This window comes from Manis javanica, chromosome 10 (genome assembly GCF_040802235.1).
Source record: "Manis javanica isolate MJ-LG chromosome 10, MJ_LKY, whole genome shotgun sequence".
Classification (NCBI taxonomy): Eukaryota; Metazoa; Chordata; class Mammalia; order Pholidota; family Manidae; genus Manis; species Manis javanica.
In genome coordinates, this window is record NC_133165.1 from 52955554 (window position 1) to 52980212 (window position 24659).

General features: G+C 39.4%; 1 protein-coding gene across 1 annotated transcript; it reads left to right on the plus strand.

Moving 5' to 3' along the window:
* The first annotated feature begins 302 nt into the window (after positions 1-302).
* On the plus strand, positions 303-22055 carry ANKS4B (ankyrin repeat and sterile alpha motif domain containing 4B). The gene is made up of 2 exons (XM_017639678.3): positions 303-517; positions 18279-22055. Exons 1-2 carry the CDS (start codon positions 354-356, stop codon positions 19369-19371), a joined length of 1257 nt encoding a protein of 418 aa, XP_017495167.1. The 5' UTR covers positions 303-353; the 3' UTR covers positions 19372-22055.
* Positions 22056-24659: the final 2604 nt, after the last annotated feature.

Sequence of the window (24659 nt, forward strand, 5' to 3'; positions counted from 1 at the left end):
GTGACTAGTTCTGAATTGTTTGGAAATTATTTTCTACATTCTGTGCCTAGATGACCAATATCATGTTTAAGACTTGTTAATGGACATTAAAAAATTTAATGTGTCTCTCAAAACACTGAAGATGAACACAGCAGTCCTTTGTATTCAATATCATGGCCATTCCGGAAAGAAGAGGTCCAAGTTCAGTGCAGTGAACCTTTCTGGCTGCCTTCCATGGAGGAAGCTGGAATGAGCTTTGCCCAGAGTGACACTCTTCCTTGTCACTGATTAACCAGCTCTGCAGGAAGGCTGCTCCACTGACAACCTGCTTTGTCTAGAGTGATATCTGGTCAAGCTTTGGTGAGCAGAAAAAAATGTCCACTCGCTACCACCAAGCTGCTAGTGATAGCTACCTGGAACTTCTGAAAGAGGCTACCAAGAGGGATCTGAATCTTTCTGATGAAGATGGCATGACTCCCACACTCCTGGCTGCCTACCACGGGAATTTGGAAGCTCTAGAAATAATCTGCAGTAGAGGGTAAGTGCAACCTGATGCTTTCTATCAGAAACAGTTTATACTAGGATTTTGCAGACAGCAGCAAGAGGCAGGAAAGTCAGTGAAAATACTGCCTAAACAATTATCTCTTTAGAGAAAAGCCTAGAGATGCTCTCTTTTTACATTGAGAACTGGTACCATGCCAGTGGCTCACCCCTTGTGAGCAACACACAGAGAGATCCTGAACTCTACGTTACTGTTACATGCCTTGGGAGGGAGAAGATTTTCCATGAAATGTAAATGGCTAACTTTTAAAAAAGGTATCACTGATCTACTTGGTTTTAAGATGTCAACCTTGATTAGAACAAGCAACGTGTTTTTTTTAAATCTATGGTATTAAAACCCCACAGCCTTTTATTAATACTCAATCCTAGTGTAAGCCCATGATTTGTAGATGAAGTACTTGGTTTTACAAGCTATGAAAGGGATATTCAGCCTGTCTTAATTTCATTGTCTCTCTGGCTGTTACATACATACATACACACACACTGCCCCCAAATTCTAATGCAGGAATTAGCTCGCTCTTTTCTTCTGCTTGTTACCATAGGCGCTAGGCAGTGTTGACGGCTATAAACTGAAAGGCAGAAAAAAAGAAAATGTAAATAAAGAACAAAGTGAATTAATTTGAATTCAATACATATTTAATTGTACGTATTTGGTATGTGCCAGACATTTTGCTAGCCACTGGGGATGCTCTGATCAAAAAGAGAGAGATAATTTCTGTCCTTAAGGTGATCAGATTTGAGAGAGGAAGGTGGAAATTAACTCATGTATGGTATGTGTTACCAAGAGGGAGAGAGGTCACTAAACAGATAACACAGGCATCTATCCTAATCTGTGGGGCAGGGGAATGAGGGAAGGCTGTTTGGAGCATTTAAGCTGGTATTTGAAAGGTGAGGAGTTGGCCAGATGAAGGTGGAAGGAAGTGTGTTTCCCCCAAGTCAGAGCACTATGCACTCTAGGCACTGAAGAAGTTGAGTATGGCTGGATGTGGCTTGAATGGGGAGAGGCCTGAGTTGTAAGAGACAAGACCACATCACAAGAGCCTCACAAACTGTTAAGGAGTTCAACTTTATCCTAAGGGCATGGAAAGCCATTGTTCTAGGTTTACACTGGGGAGCCACCTGGTAGATTTGTGTTTACAAAATTTGCTAAGGCAGTTGTATAGGAGTTAAAGAAAATGATGGGGGGCTGTTTTAATGTTTGAGATGAAAGATGAACTGGACTAAGGTGGTGGTAATGGGTATGGGGAGATGTGGATGGATTCAAGTGGCATTTTGGATATAAGATTTATCGTTGGAGAGGTGTTGTGTATTTTTTTTTTTTTTTGGTTCTTGTCCCTGCCGCGACAAAGAATTGAAGGGCAGAGACACAGTAGTGAAGCAGAATAAAAGTTTTATTTAAAGTTACTTAGAGAGAAAGTGCAAGTGACCTCAGAGAGAAAGGAGCACCCTGAAAGGTTGGGAAAAGTTAAACTTTCACACTCAGAAAGTGCGGGTGACCTCAGAGAGAGGAGCGCCCTGAAAGGTTGGAGAGAAAGAGTTTAAAAGGTTACACACTTACAAAGTGTGGGCAACCTCAGATGGAGGAGCACCCTAAAAGGTTGGGAAAAGTTAGTTCTGCACTCTAAGTGCGGGTGACCTCAGAGAGAGGAGCACGCAGAAAGATTGGGAGTTCCCCCTTTTAAGGATTTTTTGGGAATGTGACAAAGGGCTAGGGAGTGGGCTTGTTAAGTGGTCTCAAGTATCTTTGATGAGACATTAAGTTTCTTAGCAGTCCTCTAGGTAATTCTGCAAAATTAGCTTGACACAAGAAATTTACTGCTTTGTTCCCCTCCCAGGATAGCAGCTTCCTGCTTTGGGAGCATATCAATCAAGACTGCCCTTCCTCCAAGGTGGGCAGAGTTATTTGTTGTTTGCTAAAGAGAATGTTAAGAATCTTTTTTCTTAAACTTCCTGGTTTTTTTTTTTTTTTTCAAAATGCAATTTTGGCTTTAAGGTGGGATCTCCCTGTCTTTATTACACTGTTTATAGGTGGACCTTTTAGCAGGCTAGAGTAAATATAGAATGATCTAATTGAAGTGCAGACATGGGCTGTGCTCAGATACTTTTCCTTATCTGGGGAATATTCAAACATTCAAAGCCAAGTTACTCTTGACCTTTTGAGCTTTAACTGATTAACTCATTAACTTTGAGTTTTTTCTGGATTTTTAGTTTTAACTGGTTAACTGAGTCCTTTCTAGGGGCCTTCACTGCCCTTGTTCTCTTTCCACCCTGCTCATACCTATTTTCCTGCCTAACATTATGATAGACTGGAAGTTGGTGTGGCTACGTAAAGGAAGAGAAGGATTAAAGTCCCAGGTTGTGGCTTCCACAGCTTGAGGATGTTGACATCTTTTATTGAAGTGGGGGCACTCTAGGAAGAGTTAGAAGAATCAAAGGTGGAAACACTTCTTGAGTTGAGGACCAAATAAGGAAGTGAGTAGAGTTGACCTTTTCCATTCCTCTTGTCTGGTTTGACTGCCTTTCTCAGACACTCCCCTCTACACCGACCTCATCAGTCAGCCTTCTCGAGATTGTAACACTGTGCCATCTCTCCTCTTCTCCCAAACTTTTTTCATAGTATACTACCTCTGCACAAAGGGCAAGATGTCAGTTACTTCACCATGAATGAAAGCCCTTGTTCCCTTTGAGGTCCAATTTAAATGGCAATGCCTCTAGGTACTTCTCTTTAATAGAACACTAATTGTTCTGCTGGTCTTTATTTATGATGAAAGTAACATAAACTGAACCCAGAAAATTAAACTATATATATATGTACACAAATGATAAAGACAAAATGTCCTATAAAGGCATGCTTTAACATTTGCATGTTTTATGTATGTGACATATGTATAGTATATATAAATATGAAACTATATATACATGTATATATATTGTGTGCACACACACAGAATGGTATACTAGTAGACAGTTTTGATAGCAATATTTTTTAACCCCTCAGTATATCATGAACATCTTCCATGTCAATATTCCTTTACAATTTGATTTTTAGGGACTTCTTAGTATTCTATTCAGTAAATGTGTCTCTTAGTCAATCTCTTTTGGACAAATAATTTTTTTCCCATAATCTGAACAGTGCAGTGATGAGTAGTATCCTTGTACAGAAATCTTTGCTCACATTTTCTTTAGTATAAATTTTCCAAAGTGAAATTTCTGAATCAATTGGTATGTGCACAATTTAAAGACTTTTTTATGTGTATTGACAAGTTGCCCTTTAGATAGTGAGTACCCATTTTTGTTAATATTATAGGTCTAAAATGATATATCAGTGTGGCTTAATGATCTTTTATTTGGTTACTGGTGAAACTGAAAATTCTTTTTATGTTCAGTGTTTGTCATATTTCCACTTTTGTGAACAGTGCATTTATAAGCTTGTCCCACTTTTATATTGTGGTCCTCAACATTTCTCACTGATTTATTTTAAAATGCTTCTTAAAGTTACATCAGTCTTTTGTCATTATTTAAGAATATTTTCACAATTCATAATTCATACTTTGACAACATATTTTAAATATAAATATATTTAAGTATATATTTTAAGTATATGTCTATAAACTTAGGCCTGTCAATTCTATTATATAATTATAATATTGAGGTCATGCCTAAATATTAACTGATATTTTCAGTACATTTTTACTTTCATTTTTTTACTTTAAATACTTAATTCACATTTATTTTGATTTATAGTCTAAGGTTATGATCTAACTATACTCTCTCCAACTGGTTAGTCACTTGTCCCAACACAATTTGTTCCATAGTCTATTCTTTTCCCATTTATCTGACATGATAAAGTAATTTTTCTCAATGTGATATCAAAATCCAGTCCATTAAGTTTTGTTTATTAAACACTATGGGCACAAAAGTTCTTCTAACTCTGCTCTTTCTAGGCCTTTCTTCTCAACTCTTACCCTCCAATCAATTCTAATACATCCCAGATGTTGTTTCCTTCCCTCCAGAAGCATTTAAATTCTGCTGTGTTCAATTGGCTTGCAGTACTACATAGGCTGAAAAAAAATTGTCTTGTGAAGGTTTATTAGATTACTTCCCATTTTGACCATAGCCAATGTTTAGGAACCTAAAAAGATCAAGTTTCCAATTAGATATAAGGGGACTAAAAAGGAAGACAAATAAAAAAATTGCAGCTAGATGCTAAGCAAGCATTGAGGTCCATTGCAATCTTATGATTCAGTGTTTGTCACTACCTGATTGTGACAATGGATCATGTGGTAATCATTAATATCCAAACTGGCTTTGTTAAAAACTGTTTTCTTACTTTTTTAAATTTAAAGATGGAAAAACAATAATTACATGTATTATCTTACACTGGGAAGATGGCCCCAATTACACAAAATTTTACTTTGCCTATAAAATGTGCAAGAATTTTTTTAGTTTTGTTTTATTTTCTAAAATGGAAACAGATTTTCTTCCTCCTTGACTCTTAAAGGAATACATGCTTAATGCAACATTTCACATTGTATTAGACATACTTAATAAAATAAAAATCCTACCAGTTCTCACAGTCATTAGCATTTGACTTTTTCTTTTGTGAACATAAACACACAGGTACATTTTTTTCCCTTAAAAAGGCAATCATATGCACAAACTGTGCTGAAAACCTCTAATTATTTGAGACCAGATCATGGATCATTGCACTTTCTAAAGAGCCATGACACTATTTCTAATGACTATGTGGTATTCTGTTTTACAGTTTCATCATAATTTATTTAATCAGATGCTTGTTTATTACATTTAATTTGAATCTAGTTTTTTAACTATTATAAAATTAGTTAGAATGAACATCCTTGCTCATATATCTTTGTGCAAGGGTCTAATATTTCCTTAGGATAAATTCCTAAAGGTAGAATTTTTTATTCAAGATAGTGCTGTGTTTTAAAAGCTTTTAGCAATTACCATGCCAGGAAATTTAAATCACTTTATGATTCCTCCAGCATTATTCATTTCTCCACACCTCTGCCAAAACCGACTATTACTATTCTTTTTCATCATTGCCTATCTGATGGGCAAAAAAATGGTAGTTCATTGTTTTCATTTGCATTTCTTTGATTATTAGGGAATCCAAATACTCCTTCTTATATAGAAAAACATTTTTGAAAGTATGACTTTTTTTTCTGAGAACAACTTCACAGCAAAGTAAAATCAACTTCAAAAGGAGAAATTGAAATGGAACTGGTGCTCAGAGTAATTTAATAAAGCAAATTTCCTATTTTGTGAGAAGAATGTCCCAACTGTTAAAGTATTGCCCAACTGCACTGATCTTCCAAAAAGCAAAGGCAAAATATGCATTCTTTTAAAACCTCTTAAGTAAGTTTCTCTTTTGGAAAAAAAAAAGAGGAATAGAAAAAAATCAATACTAAACCAAATTCAGCCCAAGGATGCCATATAGCATCAATATTGGACTCAGCAAATGAGGGGGGCCAGTTTAAGGATACCTGGGCAGGCATATGTAACAGATTTTTATGAAAAAATATGAAAGACACCAAGGATTGAAAGACAAAGATTGAGTTTAGAAGGACTCCATGAAACTTGTCATTAGAAAATATTTTGATTTAAGCTGTACATCAATTTAGAAAGTTGTCCATCAGTAGAATTTTTGCAAGTGGAAACAGCTTGAATGCACTAGAGAAACTCCTGGAACACCTTACTGACTGCTCTGTCTATAATTCTGGAATTTTGCATTTGAAATTTTCTTAAAAGAAGACACATCTCTCAGGTCATCTCAGGTTCTCATCTTGAAAGGATAATTTAAGATCTACAGAGGAGGAGGAGCCAAGATGGCAGTGTGAGTAGGGCAGCGGAAATCTCCTCCCAAAACCATATATATTTTTGAAAATACAACAAATACAACTATTCCTAAAAGAGAGACCAGAGGATACAGCACAACAGCCAGGCTACATCTACATCTGCGAGAACTCAGCACCTCACAAAGGGGGTAAGATACAAGCTGCAGCCCAGCAGGACCCAACAGCTCCCCACAAACCTGCTCCCTGCTGGGAAGAAAGGAGTCAGAGAGGGGAGGGAGTGGAAGCACAGGACTGCTAAATAACCAGCTCTAGTAATCTGCACAGGGAATGCAGACATACATTGCATGGTGTGCTGGATATTAGAGAAGTGGAAAAGTAAAATCTGTGAGTGGGTCCCCACAGCCGGCTCCCCTGGGGCAAAACAAAAGTGAGTGCTTTTTGAAAGTCTTAAAGGGACAGGGGCCTCACAGATGGATGGAATCATCCCAGCACACTCAGCCCAGCAGCTGGGAATCCCGGGGAACTTCAGGTGCCCCAGCCCCCTGGCAGGCAATGCACCCCTGAGGCCCCTCATGGTGGTAAACAGCTTGTGAGTCATTCACCCTGCGGCGTGGCCCACCACAGTGGCTGAGCAAATGGAAAGCGGCCCTGAGCGTGCACACACGCAGTGACTGAGCAGCTGGGGAGTGGCCACGAACACTCACACAGCGGCCGAGCAGCTGAGGAGTGTCAGTGCACTCAATCGCGGCGGCAGAGCAGCCGGGGAGTGGCCATGCCCACAGCAACTGACCAGAATCTCCTGGCGTGCAGCTGCCGGGGCCAGACCCAAGGCTGCTGCCAATGCACAACTGCCTGACACAGGCAGAGGAAACTGGGGCAAGGTGCAAATGGGTGCCATTCTTGCAGGAGCACACCCAGTGTGCCTACCGCTCCCCGAAGGGCTCTGGGCTACCCTGATGGCAACCCTGCCCATGGCAGCTTAGGGAATTAATCCGGAGGCTGCATCACATGTGCAGGTAACCGACACAGGCAATGGAGAAGGTCAAGGTGACCATCAAGCAGGAAAGGACTTTGTTCTCTCAGCTGACACACACGCTACCTGCCTACAACTACCTCTATCACCATGAAAAGGCAGAAGAATTTGGTCCAGTCCAAAATTACCCAGACAATCCCCAAGAGAGGGCATGGGGACATAGATTTAACCAATCGTTCTGAAAAAGAATTCAAAATAAAGGTCAAAGCCATGCTGATGGATATGCAGAGAAATATGCAAGAGCTGAAGGGTCAAGTTGGGAGGGAGAATACAGAAATAAAACAATCTCTGGAAAGACTTAAGAGCAGACTGGCTGATGTGCAAGAGGCCATTAATGAAATACAAATCAGAGAACAGGAACACAGAGAAGCTGAGGCAGAGAGAAATAAAAGTATCTCCAGGAATGAAAGAATATTAAGAGAGTTGTGTGACCAATCCAAATGGAACAATATTCGCATTACAGGAGTACCAGAAGAAGAAGAAGAGAGGAAAAGGGATAGAAAGTGTCTTTGAAGAAGTAATTGCTGAAAACTTCCCCAAACTGGGGGAGGAAAATAGTCTCTCAGATCATGGAAGCCCACAGAACTCCCAACAGAAGGGACCCAAGGAGGACAACACCAAGACATACAATAATTAAAATGGCAAAGATCAAAGACAAGGACAGAGTATTAAAGGCAGACAGAGAGAGGAAAAAGGTCACCTACAAAGAAAAACCCATCAGGCTATCATCAGACTTCTCAACAGAAACCTTACAGGCCAGAGAACAGCATGATATATTTAATGCAATGAAACAGAAGAGCCTTGAACCAAGAATACTGTATCCAGCATGATTATCATTCAAATATGAAGGAGGGATTAAACAATTCCCAGACAAGGAAAAGTTGAGGGAATTTGCCTCCCACAAACCACCTCTACAGGATATTTTAAAGGGACTGCTCTAGATGGAAGCACTCCTAAGGCTAAATGGATGTCAACAGAGAAAATAAAATCATAACAAAGAAAGCAGAGCAACCAAATACTAACTAAAGGCAAAAAATAAAATCAACTACTCACAAAAGCACTCAGAGGAAATGCAAAAAAAGTATAGAATAAAACATCTAACATATAAAGAATGAAGGAGGAGGAATAAGAAGGGAGAGAAATAAAAAACCATCAGACTGTGTTTATAATAGTTTAATAAGAAAGTTAGATGGTTAGATAGTAAAGAAGCTACCCTTGAACCTTTGATAACCATGAATCTAAAGCCTGCAATGGCAATAAGTACATATCTCTCAAAAATCACCCTAAATGTAAATGGACTGAATTCACCAATCAAAAGACACAGAGTAATGGAATGAATTAAAAAACGAGACCCATCTGTATGCTACTTACAAGAGACTAAACTCTAACCCAAAGACACACACACAAACTAAAAGTAAAGGGATGGAAAAAAATATTTCATGGAAACAATGGGGAGAAAAACGCAGGTGTTGCAGTACTTGCATCAGACAAAATAGACTTCAAAACAAAGAAAGTCGCAAGAGATAAAAAAGGATATTACATAATGATAAAGAGGTCAGTCCAACAAGAGTATATAACCATTATAAATATATATGTACCAAATACAGGAGCACCAACATATGTGAAAGAACTACTAACAGAATTAAAGGGAGAAACAGAATGCAATGCATTCATTCTATGAGACTTCAACATGCCACTCACTCCAAAGGACAGATCAACCAGATAGAAAATAAGTAAGGACACAGAGGCACTGAACAACACACTAGAACAGAAGGACCTAATAGACACCTATAGAACTCTACATCCAAAAGCAACAGGATACACATTCTTCTCAAGTGCACATGGAACATTCTCCAGAATAGACCACATACTAGCTCACAAAAAGAGCCTCAGTAAACTCCAAAGTATTGAAATTCTACCAACCAATTTTTCAGACCACAAAGGTATAAAAGTAGAAATAAATTGTATAAAGAAAACAAAAAGGCTCACAAACACATGGAGGCTTAACAACATGCTACTAAATAATCAATGGATCAACAAACAAATCAAAATAGAGATCAAGGAACACATAGAAACAAATGACAACAACAACACTAAGCCCCAACTTCTGTGGGACGCAGCAAAAGCAGTCTTAAGAGGAAAGTATATAGCAATCCAGGCAAACTTGAAGAAGGAAGAACAATCCCAAATGAATAGTCTAACATCAAATTATCAAAACTGGAAAAAGAAGAACAAATGAGGCCTAAAGTCAGCAGAAGGAGGGACATAATAAAGATCAGAGAAGAAATAAACAAAACTGAGAAGAATAAAACAATAGCAAAAATCAACGAAACCAAGAGCTGGTTCTTTGAGAAAATAAACAAAATAGATAAGCCTCTAGCCAAACTTATTAAGAGAAAAAGAGAGTCAACACAAATCAACATAATCAGAAATGAGAATGGAATAATCACAACAGACTCCACAGAAATACAAAGAATTATTAAAGACTACTATGAAAACCTATATGCCAACAAGCTGGAAAACCTAGAAGAAATGGACAACTTCCTAGAAAAATACAACCTCCCAAGACTGACCAAGGAAGAAACACAAAAGTTAAACAAACCAATTACGAGCAAAGAAATTGAAAGGGTAATCAAAAAACTACCCAAGAACAAAACCCCGGGGCCGGACAGATTTACCTTGGAATTTTATCAGACACACAGAGAAGAGATAATACCCATTCTCCTTAAAGTGTTCCACAAAATAGAAGAAGAGGGAATACTCCCAAACTCATTCTATGAAGCCAACATCACCCTAATACCAAAACCAGGCAAAGACCCCACCAGAAAAGAAAATTACAGACCAATATCCCTGATGAATGTAGATGCACAAATACTCAATAAAATATTAGCAAACAGAATTCAACAGTGTATCAAAAGGATCATACACCATGACCAAGTGGGATTCACCCCAGGGATGCAAGGATGGTACAACATTCGAAAATCCATCAACATCATCCACCACATCAACAAAAAGAAAGACAAAAACCACATGATCATCTCCATAGATGCTGAAAAAGCATTTGACAAAATTCAACATCCATTCATGATAAAAACTCTCAACAAAATGGGTATAGAGGGCAAGTACCTCAACATAATAAAGGCCATATATAACAAACCCACAGCCAACATCATACTTAACAGCAAGAAGCTGAAAGCTTTTCCTCTGAGATCAGGAACAAGACAGGGATGCCCACTCTCCCCACTGTTATTTAACATAGTACTGGAGGTCCTAGCCACAGGAATTAGACAAAACAAAGAAATACAAGGAATCCCGATTGGTAAAGAAGAAGTCAAACTGTCACTATTTGCAGATGACATGATATTGTACATAAAAAGCCCTAAAGACTCCACTCCAAAACTACTAGAACTAATAGCGGAATTCAGCAAAGTTGCAGGATACAAAATTAACACACAGAAATCTGTGGCTTTCCTATACACTAACAATGAACTAATAGAAAGAGAAATCAGGGAAACAATTCCATTCACAATAGAATCAAAAAGAATAAAATACCTAGGAATAAACCTAACCAAGGAAGTGAAAGACCTATACCCTGAAAACTACAAGACACTCTTAAGAGAAATTAAAGAGGTCACCAACAAATGGAAACTCATCCCATGCTCCTGACTAGGAAGAATTAATATCATCAAAATGGCCATCCTGCCCAAAGCAATATACAGATTCGATGCAATCCCTATCTAACTACCAACAGCATTCTTCAATGAAATGGAACAAATAGTTCAAAAATTCATATGGAACCACAAAAGACCCCGAGTAGCCAAAGCAATCCTGAGAAGGAAGAATAAAGTGGGGCGATCTCACTCCCCAACTTCAAGCTCTACTACAAAGCCACATTAATCGAGACATTTTGGTACTGGCACAGGAACAGAGCCACAGACCAGTGGAACAGAATAGAGACTCCAGACACCCAAACATATATGGCCAATTAATATACGATAAAGGAGACATGGACATACAATGGGGAAATGACAGTCTCTTCAACAGATGGTGCTGGCAAAACTGAACAGCTACGTGTAAGAGAATGAAACTGGATCACTGTCTAACCCCATACACAAAAGTAAATTTGAAATGGATCAAAGACCTGAATGTAAGTCATAAAACCATAAAACTCTTAGAAGAAAACATAGGCACAAATCTCATGGACATAAACATGAGTGACTTCTTCATGAACATATCTCCCCAGGCAAGGGAAACAAAAGCAAAAATGAACAAGCGGGACTATATCAAGCTGAAAAGCTTCTGTACAGCAAAGGACACCATCAATAGAACAAAAAGGTATTCTACAGTTTGGGAGAATATATTCATAAATGACAGATCTGGTAAGGGGTTTACATCCAAAATATATAAAGAGCCCACACACCTCAACAAACAAAAAGCAAATAATCCAACTAAAAGATGGGTAGAGGAGCTGAATAGACAGTTCTCTAAAGAAGAAATTCAGATGGCCAATAGACACATGAAAAGATGCTCCACATTGCTAATCATCAGAGAAATGCAAATTAAAACCACAATGAGATATCACCTCACACCAGTAAGGATCGCCATCATCGAAAAGACAAACAACAAGAAATGTTGGCAAGGTTGTGGAGAAAGGGGTAACCTCCTGCACTGCTGGTGGGAATGTAAATTTGTTCAACCATTGTGGAAAGTAGTATGGAGGTTCCTCAAAATGCTCAAACTAGAAATACCATTTGACCCAGGAATTCCATTTCTAGGTATTTACCCTAAGAATGCAGCACTTCAGTTTGAAAAAGACAGATGCACCCCTATGTTTATTGCTGCACTATTTACAATAGCCAAGATATGGAAGCAACCTAAACGTCCATCAGTGGATGAATGGATAAAGAAGATGTGGTACATATACACAATGGAATATTACTCCACCATAAGAAAAAAACAGATCCTACCATTTGCAACAACATGGATGGAGCTAGAGAGTATTATGCTCAGTGAAATAAGCCAGGTGGAGAAAGACAAGTACCAAATGATTTCATTCCTATGTGGAGTATAAGAACAAAGGAAAACTGAAGGAACAAAACAGCATCAGAATCACAGAACCCAAGAATGGAGTAATAGTTACCAAAGGGAAAGGGACTGGGGAGGATGGGTGGGAAGGGAGGGACAAGGGTGGGGAAAAAGAAAGGGGCATTACGATTAGCATGTATAGTGGGGTGGGGGGGCACGGGGAGGTCTGTGCAACACAGAGAAGACAAGTAGTGATTTTACAGCATCTTACTACATTGATGGACAGTGACTGTGAAGGGGTATGTGGGGGGAACTTGGTGAAGGGAGGAGCCTAGTAAACATAATGTTCTTCATGTAATTGTAGATTAATGATACCAAAACAAAAAAAACAAAGAAAAGAAAAACAAAAACAAAAAACTCGCAACAAAATGGGTATAGAGGACAAATACATCAACATAATAGAGGCCATATATGATAAACCCACAGCCAACATCATACTTAACAGCGAGGAGCTGAAAGCTTTTCCTCTAATATTGTGAACAAGACTGGGATGCCCACTCTCCCCACTGCTGTTCAACATAGTACTGGAGGTCCTAGCCACAGCAATCAGACAAAACAAAGAAATACAAGGCAGCCAGATTGTTAAAGAAGTCAAACTGTCACTATTTGCAGATGGCATGATATTGTACATAAAAAACCCTAAAGACTCCACTCCAAAACTACTAGAACTAATATCAGAATTCAGCAAAGTTGCAGGATACAAAATTAATACACAGAAATCTGTTGCTTTCCTATAAACTAATGATAAACTAGCAGAAAGAGAAATCAGGAAAACAGTTCCATTCACAATTGCATCAAAAAGAATAAAATACCTAAGAATAAACCTAACCAAGAAAGTGAAATACCTATACCCTGAAAACTACAAGACACTCTTAAGAGAAATTAAAGAGGACACTAACGAATGCAAACTCATCCCATGCTCTTGACTAGGAAGAATTAATATTGTCAAAATGGCCATCCTGCCTAAAGCAATATACAGATTCAATGCAATGCCTATCAAAATACCAACAGCATTCTTCAACAAACTGGAACAAATAGTTTTAAAATTCATATGGAACCACAAAAGACCCCGAATGGCCAAAGCAATACTGGGAAAGAAGAATAAAGCAGGGGGGAATCTCGCTTCCCAACTTTAAGTTCTACTACAAAGCCACAGTAATCAAGACAATTTCATACTGGCACAAGAACAGACCGACAGACCAGTGGAACAGAATAGAGAGTCCAGATATTAACCCTAACATGTACAGTCAATTAATATATGATAAAGGAGCCATGGACATACAATGGGGAAGTGACAGCCTCTTCAACAGCTATTGTTGGCAAAACAGGGCAGCTTCATGTAAGAGAATGAAACTGGATCATTGTCTAACCCCATAAATAAAAGTAAATTTGAAATGGATCAAAGACCTGAATATAAGTCATGAAACCATAAAACTCTTAGAAAAAAACATAGGCAAAAATCTCTTGGACATAAACATGAGCAACTTCTTCATGAACATATCTCCCTTGGCAAGGAAAACAAAAGCAGAAATGAACAAGTGGGACTACATCATGCTGAAAAGCTTCTGTTCAGCAAAGGACACCACCAATAGAATAAAAAGCCATCCTACAGTATGCAAGAATATATGCATAAACGACAGATCTGATAAAGGGTTGACATCCAAAATATATAAAGAGTTCACACACCTCAACAAACAAAAAGCAAATAATCCAATTAAAAAATGGGCACAGGATCTGAACAGACACTTCTCCAAAGAAGAAATTCAGGTGGCCAACAGATACATGAAAAGATGCTCCACATCCCTAGTCATTAGAGAAATGCAAATTAAAACCACAATGAGATATCACCTCACACCAGTAAGGATCGCCACCATCCAAAAGACAAACAACAAATGTTGGCAAGGTTGTGGAGAAAGGGGAACCCTCCTACACTGCTGGTGGGAATGTAAACTAGTTCAACCATTATGGAAAGCAGTATGGAGGTTCCTCAAAAACTCAAACTAGAAATACCATTTGACCCAGGAATTCCACTTCTAGGAATTTACCCTAAGAACGCAGCAGCCCAGTTTGAAAAAGACATATGCACCCCTATGTTTATTGCAGCACTATTCACAATAGCCAAGAAATGGAAGCAACCTAAGTGTCCATCAGTACATGAATAGATAAAGAAGATGTGGTACATACACACAATGGAATATTATTCAGCCATAAGAAGAAAACAAATCCATCATTTGCAACAATATGCATGGAGCTGGAGGGCATTATGCTCCGTGAAATAAGCCAGGCAGAGAAAAACAAGTATCAAATGATTTCACTCATCTGTGGAGTATCAGAACAAAGGAAAAACTGAAGGATCAAAACAGCGGCAGACTCACTGAACCCAAGAATGAACTAACAGTTACCAAAGGGAAAAGGACTGGGGAGGACAGGTATGAAGGGAAGGAAAAGGGGGGGTGATAAAGAAAGGGGGCATTATGATTAGCATGTATAATGGGGGTGTCCATGCGGAGGGCTGTACAACACAATAGACAAGTAGTGATTCTACAACATCTTACTACGCTGATGGACAATGACTGCAATGGGGAATATAGGGGGAACTTGGTGATGGGGGGAGTCTAGTAAACATAATGTTCCTCATGTAATTGTAGAGTAATGATACCAAAAAAAAGATCTGCTGAGACAGAAAATTCCACTGCTCTATGGCCTGAAGCATGTAGGTTTAATCTACACTTATTAATGCCCATAATATATTCTACCATAGCTCTCTCTTCCCAATCTCCTTTTTAACTTATTCAGTCCAAGAATAATTTCAGGGAATTTTAATCAGTATGTTATTATAAACATACTGATTATTTTTATAATAACATCTTGGATGTTTTACAATCCCTCTTTGATGTCTAGGGTACTTAGGGAGTCTTTTGAATATGGTGTTTGGTTAAAATAAACAAAAAGTGAAACTAAGTCTGTGAGGATGAAGTGCTGTACTCCCCTAAGATACACAGATTGCTAAGGTTGAAAGTGGTTACTTTGATCCGAAACAAATCAGGCAGACTGACCAGACCTCTTGAAAGTGTCTGTCCAATAGAATTGTGTCATGTAATACTTGGTTCCATTAGATTCAATTTCATTTTCTTTCCTTCCTCTTTGCACTAATTTCCCTTGCCTCCATCTCTAAGCACTCTGGTCATGCTAAAGTATACTCCTGGTTCACCAGATATGCTATGTAATGTCCCCCATATGTACATCTGTTCATAAGGAGGTTGCCAACTGCCAGCTTATGGGCTGGATCTAGGTCACAAATATGTTTTATTTGGACTTCACTGTATTTTTCTTTTAAATTTGAACCAACATGTAAAAATCAAGAAAAATGGAACCTCTGCAGTATTGTGTCTGCTTTTATTGAAGGTAGCAATTGGCTGCAGCCAAGGGACAACTATCCTTTCTAGATGAAGCTTGCAATTAACTATGACTTTGTTGAAAGAATAAATCTGGTCCCATGCAGTTACTTACATTACCTTCTTGGTCTCTGTAGGTTGAGTTTGAGACTTCTGCTAGAAGATACAATACAAAGGACCAACAGACACACAGTCTTTGCACTCTGAGGCATATTATCTAATTAGGGGGACAGGGCATAAATATTTGACAAATTAAGTAAGACTATAAACTTTAAAAAGCCACAGAGCTATTGTAGTACTATGGGAATTTATTAGATGGATATGAGAAAGAACAAATATATGGCATTAAGAATTAGGAGCTTAGAAACAAGGGAAATTATGAATAGGTAATGTTTGTTGAGCATTCATTATGTGCCAGACACTTTTCTAATGCTTTATGTATATTCACTTATTCACACAACAGTTCCATGAGTAGGTAATCTTATCTTCAATTACAGATGAAGACACTGAGTCCTAGAAAAGTTAACCTTGAGGCCTTATAGCTGGTGAAGTGGAAAAATAGTTTTATGTGTTAACCCAAGACTGTCCTCTGTTGGAGACCAGTGGACTTGGAGGCAGGCCTGATTCAAAGTGTGCTCCCTGTATAACATTGGGCAAATCAATAAAGCACTCTGAGCCATAGTTTTATAAACCCTGTGACAATTATTCTTGTTGTCTTTCTCTGAGAGTGAGATGGTGATGGTTGGTGCTGGTGGTTACATTGAATATGTAGATGATCCCTAACTGAAAAGCATGAGGAGGCCAGGGATTCCCGTGGAGGAGTTACAAATCTGACTCATCAAGCTACGGGGTGCTAGTTGTGCCACATTAACTAGTGCACACTGGCTTGTTAAACTTCAAATTCTGATTCAGGAAGACTGGGCTGGGCTCCAAGAGTACATTTCAAACAGACCCACGGGTAGCACTGTTGTTGGTCCAGGACCCATACTTTGAGGATGGGGGAATAATAGAGAGGTCACAGTCCATTAACTTGTCAGTTGCAAAGGCTTGGATCTTCTGTTGCACCTTCTACTCACTAGGAATGTTCTCAGACTCCTGTCCTACCCTGGGGCCAGCCTGGGGAGAGTTTAGGTCCTAGTTTAGACTAGGGTGAGGGAAGGTGCCCTGGTACTACTGTATTATCAGAGTTCTCAGCTGTAGCTTAGGGACAGAGCTGTACTTAACAAAAAGTTATTATGTTCCTTTCCTTTTGTGCCTCTTTGTAACAAGACTTCACCAGACGGTGGGTGGGGAGAAGGTTGCAGTAGCCTGGGGTAAGATTCTAGTAGGCATTCATTCATTCCTCAAATCTTTATTGAGCACCTATCATGTTCCTGTTTCTGTGCCTGGCTTGGGTTCTCTGGCCTTAATATCATCTGATTGTGCCCCCAGTTCTGCCTTAAACTGTTGCAGAATTATTCACATAGTTGCATGGAAGTAAGCTGGGGAATTGATGGGGATGTTCCACCTTGTGTGAATAATGGTTGCAGCAGACACTGCTACCTCCCTAACATCCATTCCTCTGTTCTTGCTTGCTTTGCTTTGTTCAGTTTTTTGCTCAGTTATTTTATGTTCAGTTGTTTCCCTACATGAAATTAAGGATAATGAGGGTAACAGTGATAGAATGGGAACCAGCTCTTAGTAGCTCATGAAGTATGATTGCTAAATTTTCAGGAAGTTTGAGAGTTAAACACAGCCTTTATTAAAAATAAAATTATATAAACATAATTTAAGAAGTTGTATTCAAAATACTCAAAACTCACTTCCTAATTATTTTACTACATTTTATTATCTCTGCTCTTAAGATTTTGCACATCTATTATATCTATATTATGAAAATAATTTATAAGGGTGTGCTACTGCACATCTCTTTCAAACTGTGTCCAGTAATAATGCATGAGTACCTTGAAGTTTGCTGCAGTGGGTGTATTGATACCACAGAAATTGGCACTTTCTATAAATCAGAGCTTTGATTTTTTTCCTGGGTAGACCAGTTGTTAAATATTTACCAGTGGAATATTGGGTAATTTTATCCCCAGCTTTAGGGGAAATTTTTAATTCATCGAAGTTAAACACGGGAGCTCTATTTCCCTTCTCTTAGGCATCTGACCCGATACTGGCCAGTGAGAAAAGAAAGTTGCTTTTTTGTAGAGTTTCTTGGAAAAGGAGACAAAGGATAGAGATGGGCTCCTTCTGTTCTGGCCATGTGATATCCGAATGTGACTATCTGGACTTTAAGAAACTATAACAATTCCAATACAGGATTAGCATGTATTTTACTGATTTTTGTTTATATATATGCATTTTTTTGTATCTTATATTCAGAGAAAAAAGTTTAGCATGTTTTTTTAATATTTTCTATTCTAGAGGGGACCCTGATAGATGTGACATCTGGGGGAATACTCCTCTACATTATGCAGCCTCCAATGGTCATGCCCACTGTGTCTCATTCTTGATCAACTTTGGTGCCAACATCTTTGCCCTGGACAATGACTTACAGTCTCCACTGGATGCTGCTGCCAGCAGAGAGCGGAGTGAATGTGTTGCTCTCCTGGATCAGGCTGCCACTGCCCAGAACATCATGAACCCCAAGAAGGTCACCAGGCTAAAGGAGCAGGCTCAGAAGAATGCTAGGAGGCAAATCAAGGAATGTGAGAGGCTTCAGGAGAAGCACCAAAATAAGATGGCTCGCACCTACAGCAAGGAGGAATCTGGGATGCTTTCTTCTTCCAATGCCACTTTCTCTAGGTCTTCCATCTCAAATGCTTCTACTTCCAGCACATTTGGATCACTGTCTAAGGGCATTAAAGACACCTTCAAGTTAAGGTTCAAGAAGAACAATGATACAGCAGAGCAGGGAGGGAGGGAGAGCAGAAATGGGCAGAGGAATGTGATGGAAGTGTTCAGAGAGGAGGAAGAAGAAGACACATTTTCAGGGAACTTAAAAGAGCAGCTGCAGTTCTCAACAGAAAAAGACAGCTATGCACAAAATGAATCCATTCTCAACCGTCCAGGTCTGGGAAATATTGTTTTTAGAAGGAACAGAATATTAAGCCCCGAAGAAATCTCAGACCGCAAAAGGGAGTTAGGGTTTAAAATGTCCAGTGAATTGCTTCAGAGACAAGGAGCAGCAGAGGATGATGAAGCCAAGGCTGATAAAGAGGGAGAGGAAAACAGCCATGAAGATGATCTGCCTTGGGATGAGCTCGAAATGGATTGGGAAGAAGATATAGTTGATGCTACTCCCCTAGAAGTATTCTTGCATTCTCACCACCTGGACGAATTCCTTCCCATTTTCATGAGAGAGCAGATTGATCTGGAAGCTCTGTTGCTTTGCTCTGATGAGGACCTTCGGGGCATACAAATGCAGCTGGGTCCTAGGAAGAAAGTTCTGAATGCCATAAACAGACGAAAGGAGGTGCTACAACAGCCTGGGCAATTGGTTGACACCAGCCTGTGATGGAGGGTTGGGTCCATGGGGTTAGCCTGCAGCAGTGGGGTGATGCTGTGGCCCTCTGGAAGCACTCCAGGCAACCCCTCCCTATGCAATACAAGAGCAATGGGGATGGTATCTAGAGTGTTAGAGATAAGCCCACACTCTACTCTGAGAAATACTCTATATCTATTCAAATAACTAACTGAGAAACTCAGGGAGACCCAGGAATAAGAAAATAGTGTTTCTCTTCAATTTTCTTTTTCATATTTTGAGTATAGAAAAGGTTCAATGGATGACAGAGAAGGGAAAAATCGTTCTTTACTTTTCCAACTCTGGGCTTAAAATGATAGCCTCTCATCACACAGCCTGCTTCTTACTTTCTGATCCTTATAACTTGGGGGTTCTAACTCCAATACTGTCCTTAGCTCTAACACTTTGTCTATTGGTGGAGACTAAATTTCCTCCATTGGCCTGGAGCTTGATGCCCAACTTACATGTGTCTAACCCTTCAACAAATGTTTGCATTTACAAGTAATGAAAATGGGTCTGCATTACTCTTGCCTGGGAACAGAGACAGAATGGCAGGTAGGGAGAGAGAAGAAAGAAATAGAATATAGGGTACCTGCTATGAACTGAATTGTATCCGCCCCCCCCCCCCCAATTCATATGTTGAAGCCCTAAACCCCAATGTGGCTGTATTTGGAGGTCAGACCTTTAAAGAGGTAATTAAGGTTAAATGAAGTCATAAGGGTGGGGACCTAATCCCATATGACTGGCATCCTTATAAGAGGAAGGGACAAATGAAGACACCACAAGAAGGTGGCCTTATGCAAGCCAAGGAGGAAGGCCTCAGGAGAATCCAAATCTTCCAACAGTTAATCTTGGAACTCCAGCCTTCAGAGCTATGGGAAAATAAATTACTGTTGTTCAAGGTACCTGGTCTGTGCTGTTTTATTATGTCAGTCCTAGCCGACTACTGCCATGCTTAAGAGGGTGGGGGAGGAGAGAAAGAAGGATACAGGAAAATGTCTGGCCTATTTGATGATTTTTCTAAGGGTAAGTGCCTCCTGAAACTTAAAAAAGGGGAGGGGGTGAGAAATCTAGGTTGTTTGTAGGGAAATGTTGATTGTAAATTTTACATTTCCATGCTCATTATGTACATATCATGTATTGGCTCTTGTCTATCACTATTGCTGCATGTCTGAATACATGTAAGTTCTACAATATAAATTGGCAACATTGCTGACATTTTTGAATGGCAATCCCAAATTCAAACTAAACCCTATGGAATAGCTAGACTTCATTGGACTTTTATAGCCAGATTTACATCAAATAGAATTTACCATAGATTATGTGTATAATATAGAAATAGCAATTTATCTTCAGCATGCTTCCTGATTCACATCTGTTTGGATTACTTCAAGAGACACCATGAGGAAATAAGCTTAAGGAAGATAAAGACGCTCAAATCTGATGAGCAATTGGCTCATTCTCCTTCAATGGATGAATTCAGATATGTTGTCAGTCATGAAATAAATATGTTGCACCAGGGGATGATTATGTTTACAAATACTGCATTTTGTTAGTCTGGAAATGAGCTGAAGTTGTATTTGCTTTAAAAAATGTGCCTGAAAGCAGCTGGCACACACAAAGCACTCAAAAACGGTTTGTAGTGTCTGAGCCTGCCTGTATTAGTACTTGATTATTTTAGATGGCAGGATTCCCTCACCACATATTACCCAGAATCTGCCTAATATCCTCATTCCTAGAATGTAACCACCAGGGAAGTGCTGCTGTTTACAAAGCTTTGTTTTCCAGTAGTGCGTTGTACATCACCGTTAGAGGTAAAAGTGATATAGAAAACCTGGTGCTGTATTCTAGCAAATGGGAGGCAGCATGAGATGGTACAAAGAACTCTGGAGCTGGAAGCCAGCGTTGCTCCTTGGAGGATAGAATAGAGTGTTATGGAAATGGAAAGGTGCTCTCCAGGAGAATAAGAAAAGGCAGGCCAGTGGAGATGTTACCAGAATTCTGCATAATAGGATTTAATTCTAAGTGCTCCCTGGGAGTTGGTCATTTCTAATTGGAATTTTCCATGCTGCCCTAAGGGGATGTTAGCAGCTGGCTCAAAAAGTATGGAAAGAAAAAGTTATATGTTTGCCCAGAGAACTGGAAGCTCTTACCTTGACCATCCCCTTGGCTTTTACGTCAACTCTGTGATGAGATAAATGGATATGGATTTGAAGGACATGTGGATTATAAAAACCTCCCACAAAAATTCCATCAAATAGCTGGACTGAAAAGAAGAGAGTGAACAATCCCTTTATATCATCACAATGAACAGTGTAAACCCCTGTGAGACTAGAATGGTTGTCAGAAGTTATATTTTTTTCCAACAGCTGCTTTTTATTTTTATTAAGATAATCCAGCTTGTATGCGCCACAGGCTCATCTGTCCTTCCTGGAATGTCTGCTATTGTTCCATTTGAAGGGTAAATACTGTCTCTGCGATTATCACAAAGACTGACTTAAAGTGTATGGATGAAACAGTCAGAATTACCTTGGGTCTCAGGTGTCAGGGAGCCAAGGAGGTGAATCAAAGGGCTCCGACTACTGGGAACTCTCCTATGCCCACTTCCCTGTCTGAGAAGCCAGGTTCGGCTTTACTACAACTTAAACTCCTCAAGTGTTCCCTGTGCATTCACTGATACATCCCTTCCTCCAAGTGCCAGTATATATATATATATATATATATATATATATATATATATATAGTCATGCATATATAATCATATATATACTGCTGCATATCTAGATATGATACCTGGTTTGGAGGCAGGATCCAGATTACTCTGTTAACTCCTAGGAATTTCACCAACTCAAGCACTTCACATGGCATCTGAGGGTGGGGTGGGTAATGTGGCATTCAAAGAAGTAACTTTGAAAGGCAAAAACCTTCTCTTTGCACAAAGAACTCTTGATCCATTTCTGCCCAAACTAAAATAGAGCTGGAGAGAGTCAGGTTGGAGAAATGAGCCTGAACATGCAACTCCAGCCTCTTTTTGGGAGATGTTTGTTGTTGAGGTTCTTTCTTACTGGGTACCTTTACGCTCTTCTTATGGGCTCTTGGCTTCTTATGATTTATTTACAGAATAAGTGAGCGTTCTCCCAACTTATTGTTGAGGGTATAACTTCCCCATCTGGCAGCATTATGTTTTATAAAGGCTTATACCATGTTAGAAAGGGTTATAAATATTCTAAGAATTCTAGATCTTTCAAACTACACAAGAGAAGCTTAGGAAGAGAAACTAGAGCAATATAAAAGCCTTGTCTAAGGACTCTCTTGTCCCCTCCTGGCATCATGAGCCAGGAGCTCTGTCCTCTTGCTTTATCTCTAAATAAAAACATTTGCCTTGCTTTCCTAAAAGTAAAATAAAATAATACAATACAATAAAATAAAATAGTAAAAAAATTAAAAGCCTCGTCTAGAGACAAAAACTAGAGGATTATAAACCAGGATGAGTTTAATATTCACTGAACTCAGACCTCCATCCCTTAAACTAGATACTTATAATAGGTCAATCCAATGCTGTCTAACCCTCTACCCACCTCATTTTTTTCTCTAACATAAAAGTCAACAAGAAATGAAAGAACATTTCACTGACAAGTGGAGTGAAAAGTTACAGTGTGATAAATGTATAGTGCTTGGATTTCAGACCATCATGTTATACAGGTCAGTCAGTTTGTGCTCCTAATTCCTAAATCTGAGTCACCAGCCCAGATCACTGTTTTTGGCTCCAAATTCATAAGCCCAAGTGCTTATCTGACATTTCCCTTTGAATGTTTCACAGGCACCTCAAACTCAATATGCCCAGAACCAAACCCATATTCTCCCAAGTCATGGTTCTCCACTGGGATGGTTTTGCTCTTCACCCACTCAGGGCACATCTAGCACTGAGTGGAGATATTCTTTATTATATCATGAGTTGGGGGAAGGGGAATGCTATTGATATTGGTGGGTAGAAACAGTGGATGCTAAACATCCCAAAATGCACAATCAGCCCCCCACAACAAAGAATTATCCAAACCCAAATGGTGATAATACAGTTTCTAAAACTACTCTCTCTCTTTTGATGAATAGCAAATTTAACCTAACAAGCCTCTGATCTCATCTCTGACCACTCCTTTCTCTGTTCCCTGATTATAGCCGCACCAGGTTTCTTGTCACTCTCTGAAACAGCATGCCTCTCATATGCCTGTGCCTTTGTATACTGTCATCCTTCTTCCTAGCAAACCATGCCTCCATGTAGCCAGCCATAGTGGGAGACTTACCCTCTCTGTCCACCCCTAGTCTGGGTTGTGCACTCTTCCTAACTCTGCAGGCCATCTTCTGTCTGGCCTCCCATAACTTCTGTTTTCTACCCACCTCTGTGTCCTAATGTTTGACCTCTGGGCTGCATCAAAGGGCTCTCTTGATTTGGGCTTCTGGTTGGGTTTGGCCAATTGAAGGTACCATTAAGAGACTAGAGAATTTGAGGAAGGAGAGACTGAGATATACATTCCACTTGTTTCTTCCTTGTGGGGCAGTACCTGCCTGCCTTTATCTAAGCCTGCAGCACCTGTTTGGCTGCCCTCAGTGATAGCTCCAGTGCTTGCTGTGTCACCTAACTGCTCAGCAGTGGTGGCAACTTCCTACTGTTCCTTCACCATCTCCTCCTGGTTCCTTTAACACTACCCTCTCTTTCATAAACAGCCTCTTCATTAAATTCTCTTCAATTACTCCTTTTGAGTGCAGCATCTATTTCCTGTTACTATTTCTATTGCCTGCAAACCAAAGCATGGTTCTGTAATGTTCTTTATATCTGTCTTCCTACACTGTCAGAGAAGACTGTTTTACTTCTGTTGTATCTCAGCAGTCTAGCACAGAGTTATTGTAGGGGCTCTTATGGAAAGAACAAAAAAGAAATCTATGAACAAACTGAGGCGCTTTTAATAATCTCATCATCACATACCCTTTTCTTACACATCCCTTACGGTTTTGACCAGTAAGTTCCTCAGAAAGACTCCACAGTCACTTGAGGTATGCCGAAGAGATCATATGGATATTTTATTCCAGAGCAAATGCCCCTGTCCAGACACAGCCTGGGCAAACATGGTAGCTTTTGGCTAAGCTACCTAGAGCATGTACCTGCAAGAGTTTTGGTAGAAAACAAAGCAATAGAAAATGTTTTTCATTGCCGCTGACTTGCCTGATAACCAGCTTAGGAGATGGGGTGGATTTGTATGAGGTCTTTGGCAGGACAAGGGCCAAAA